At 49.1% G+C, this 4315-nt stretch overlaps 1 protein-coding gene across 1 annotated transcript in view; it reads left to right on the top strand.

Annotated features, from left to right (window-relative positions):
• The window catches only part of npm1b (nucleophosmin 1b), a gene marked incomplete at its 5' end in the record, with an annotated part of 30091 nt that extends 26067 nt beyond the window's left edge, over nt 1-4024 (top strand). The window contains 2 exons of the mRNA XM_080844027.1: nt 453-527; nt 3192-4024. Coding sequence (XP_080700153.1) covers nt 453-527; nt 3192-3245 — 129 coding nt within the window. The 3' untranslated portion in view covers nt 3246-4024. The remainder of the gene's footprint in view (nt 1-452; nt 528-3191) is intronic.
• Nucleotides 4025-4315: the final 291 nt, after the last annotated feature.

Genomic DNA, 4315 nt, shown 5'->3' on the forward strand with positions numbered 1-4315 from the left:
TAATGACCCCTGATGGCCTGGCTGTGAACACGTGGGCACAGACACACACACACACACACACTCGCACACTTGCACACACACACACACACACACGCACACACGCACACACACACACACACACACACACTCGCACACGCGCACACGCACACACGCACACACGCACACACACACACACACACACACACTCGCACACACGCACACACGCACACACGCACACACGCACACACGCACACACACACACACTCGCACACGCGCACACGCACACACGCACACACATACACACACACACACACTCGCACACACGCACACACACACACGCACACACACACACACACACACACACTCGCACACACACACACACACACACACACACACACACACACACGCAGGTTGGGCTCTGAAGGTCCGAGTGACTAACCCTTAGTTTCGCTATTTCTCCCTACTCTAACCAGGGCAAACCACTTCCAAAGACGGAGCCGAAGTTCGAGAATTTCGCTAAAAGTTCCTTCAAGATCACAGATAAGCAAGTGAGTATTTATAGTTTCATATATTTCATTTTATTTTACATTATTCTTTATTGCATGTTCAGTCCATGGACGGACGGGTCTAGCCGTTCATATGTACTTTGAGAGTCCAGTTCAGCAATGGAAAATGGAGATGCAGAAAGTGCAGAGAGCGTTTTTACCAGCCCTCCTGTTGGCCACACACACACACACACACACACACACACACACACACACACACACACACACACACACAGGTTGGGTGGGTTGGGGAGAGTGATGGGGTATCCCAGTTCAACAGGGAAGGATCTGGCTTCCTCTCTCTTTCTCTCTCCCTTTCTCTCTCCCTGTCCTTCTCTCCCTCTCTCCCCCTCTCTCTCTCTCTCTCTCTATGTGTGTGTGAGAGTGTGTGTATGCGTGTCAGACAGAGAGAGTGAGTGTGTGTGCGCAGGCGGGCGGGTGGGTGCGGGCTGTAGTGGAGAGCTGGCCGTGAAAGTGGACTATGGTGAAATATGGGTCGGTGCGGCCAGGGGCTCTTTGTGCGGTGAAGGCGGTGGTGCAGGTGGGATGGGGTGGAGTGGAGTAGAGTAGGGTGGATCTGCCAAGGCAAACTTCTTCCCTTCTGATTTACGGGCGCTCTTCCCTCTGCAAAGTGTCTTTTGTTACCATAATGAGGGGACTGGAGGTATGTGGACGGTACCAGGCTCTCTGGGAAGGGTCAAGGACACACCGACTGGCCTCTGTCTTCATGGGGATTTATAGATGAGAGATCACAATACGGCTCTCCTCTCCTCTCCTCTCCTCTCCTTTCCTCTCTTCTCGTCTCCACTCCTCTCCTCTCCTCTCCTCTCCTCCACTCCCCCCTCTCCTCTCCTCTCCTCTCCTCCTCTCCTCTCTGCTCCACTCCTCTTCACTCCTCTCCTCTCCTCTCCCATCTCCCCTCTCCTCCACTCCCCCCCTCTCCCCCCTCTCCTCTCCTCTCCTATCCTCTCCTCTCTCCTCTTCTCCTCTCCTCTCTCCTCTTCTCCTCTCCTCTCCTCTCCTCTCGTCTCCTCTCCCATCTCCCCTCTCCTCCACCCCCCCTCTCCTCTCCTGTCCTCTCCCCTTTCCTCTCCTCTCCTCTCCCATCTCCCCTCTCCTCCACTCCCCCCCTCTCCTCTCCTCTCCTCTCCCCTCTCCTTTCCTCTCCTCTCCTCTCCTCTCCTCTCCTCTTCTCTTCTCTCCTCTCCCCTCCCCTCTCCTCTCCTCTCCTCTCCTCCCCTCTCCCCCTCTCCTCTCCTCTCCTCTCCTCTCCTCTCTGCACTGCCGTCTCCAAGGCTGTACACATCTGTACACATGCATCTGTGTACTCATATTGTGTTTCATATTCCCTTATCATAATTCATTGTATTCAATTACGTTACTAAATGCACTGGCACACAACAGTATACTAAGTGTGCATCTCTTGGTACAGAAACACACTTAGTATGCATTTAGCTACATCTGTGTAGACCAGTGCTTTACTCTCCAACAGTGCTTCGACAGCACTCTGATAATGGGGGCTTTGCCGTGCGGCTCGGACAGGACAAAGGAAGAGAATGAAAATGGCTGCGTTTTGGTCTCGTAGACATAAACCAGGAAGACTGATGGCCAGTATTTACGGTGGAATCTCAGTATAAACCAAAACGGCCTTCCCAAATAGGAATGCTCGGGTCAAATGAGCAAAATCCCTCTTTTAAAAAGCTGCTTGCACTAAGCTTCTCATTAGTTTGCTGTAGCAGTTGAAAATGATTTAGTGTGTGTGTCTGGATTGTGTGTGTGTCTGTGTGTCTCTGTGTCTGTGTGAGTGTACTTGCAAACTGATGTTTTCCAAGCTTACATTCAGTCTGTGTGCATGTGTTTCTTAGTCTGTGTGCATGTGTTTCTTCCTCTGTATGTGTGTTTGCGCCTGTGTGCCTGTGTGTGTGTGTGCCTGTGGGTGTGTGTGTGTGTGTGTGTGTGTGTGTGTGTGTGTGTGTGTGTGTGTGTGTGTGTGTGTGTGTGTGTGTGTGTAGAGAGAGGTGCTAAGGAGAAGTTTTAAAAACATCACACTCAGCCCAGTTTTATGTTTGTACTAGCGTGGCGTGCAGTGGTCACTGCGCAGGTGTGTGTGTGTGTGTGTGTGTGTGTGTGTGTGTGTGTGTGTGCTGAAGGTGAGCATGTGTTCTGCAGCATGGTCTGCTTTTGTTGATCATAGCGAGGAGAAGGGAGGAGGAAAAAAAACATCTCTGGAACCACTTTGGTCCAAAGACCAACCAGAGACGTAAGACATGTTTCTGTCAGGCCCCAGCACTAGTCATACATTCTGGTATGTACAATTAGACCCCCTCTCCTCCCCTCCCCTTTTCTCCTTTCCTCTCTCCCTCTCTACCCTCCCTCCCTCCCTCCCTCCCTCCCTCTCTTCCTTCACCCAACTTGCCTTTCACTGTTCCTCAGGCAAGAAGTAATGTGGATCTTTTTAACCAAACTGACTCATGCATCTGTAATTATAAAGCGTCCTAATGACCTTCTGCATCGCAGTCGCTCTTCCTGCCCTCCTCTGACTCACCCTTTTGTCTCTCTCTCTCTTTCTCTCTCTCTCTCGCTCGCTCTCGCTCTCTTTCTCCCTCTCTCCACCCCGCCTTACCCCATCCCCCTGCTATCTCTCATTCTTTCGTTCCTTTTTTTCAGGTGGTGAAAGACCTCTGGAAGTTCTTACAAACGCTGAAACCGGATAAAAAATAATTATCCACTGCGCCCTGGCTGTTGCCCTGTTATTTACTGTACCTGTCCCCTGCGCGATTCTTTGTCCCTCTCCGCTCTCTGAAGACCTGGATGGAGGTGTGTGTGTGTGTGTGTGTGTGTGTCCTTACCAAGCACTGGGCAGTGTGCTCACACACCACGGCCTCTGGTTCTCTCTAGTCCGATAGCCTCCACTGTACCTGTGTTTTGAGTTCTTGAATATGCAAAGGACTCAGTGGATATGAAGCCGCGGGCTCTCTGGATTACTGCTGTTACGAGGACAGTCTCAAGCCAGTCACTAAGCACCCTGTGTAGGCATTGTGTCATTTAGAGGAATTATAAACGATAAGAAGGCTATCGCTACAGTAACCAAACTGTAATAGTGGAAACAACACTGCTTATTTCCAAAAATTAAAAACACAAAAAAACTTAGTGTAACAGGTTTAGGATTAGATTTTTTTTTTTTTTTTTCCTTATTTAGTTTCTGCCACTGGATTGGTTAGTTTTAAGTTGTGTATAATGTAATGTTCCATTTTTTCAGGTATAATTGTAATGTACTGTTCTGGCAGCAAACTGATACCACAGACAATTACTTCCTGTAACTGGCACGACTCCTTGCTCTTACCGCAGAGTAGAACAAACAATGACTCGACACACTCAGTGGCAGTGTGATGATATGAATATGAATGAACATGACTGTCGATTTGATTCTATTACAGTGAAAGTGTATTGTCCTACTAAATCTATTTGTCAGTCTTCAAAGCAGTCATTGCGACACTGGACATCCACTGTGCAGAGCATCCACTGTGAGTGTGTTTAGTGTCAACAGGCTTTTTGTTCTCCGAATCGACAGATACTATTGTCTCTGGTAATTGGCGGTTAATTAGGCAGAGCTTTTGTAGTTACCAAAACAAATCAAGAATTGTCCTTTGACATTGCATCTCAGTCTTGGTCTTAGGCACTTTGCAGATGCTTCAGCCATATCCATGTCCTTCTATGGTTGGCATAACAGTGGCTGCAGTACGTTTTTCCCGTCTCTATACTCTGCACATACCTGTGGAAAGGTTTCGCAA

Source organism: Sprattus sprattus, assembly GCF_963457725.1.
Source record: "Sprattus sprattus genome assembly, chromosome: 8".
Taxonomy (NCBI): domain Eukaryota; kingdom Metazoa; phylum Chordata; class Actinopteri; order Clupeiformes; family Clupeidae; genus Sprattus; species Sprattus sprattus.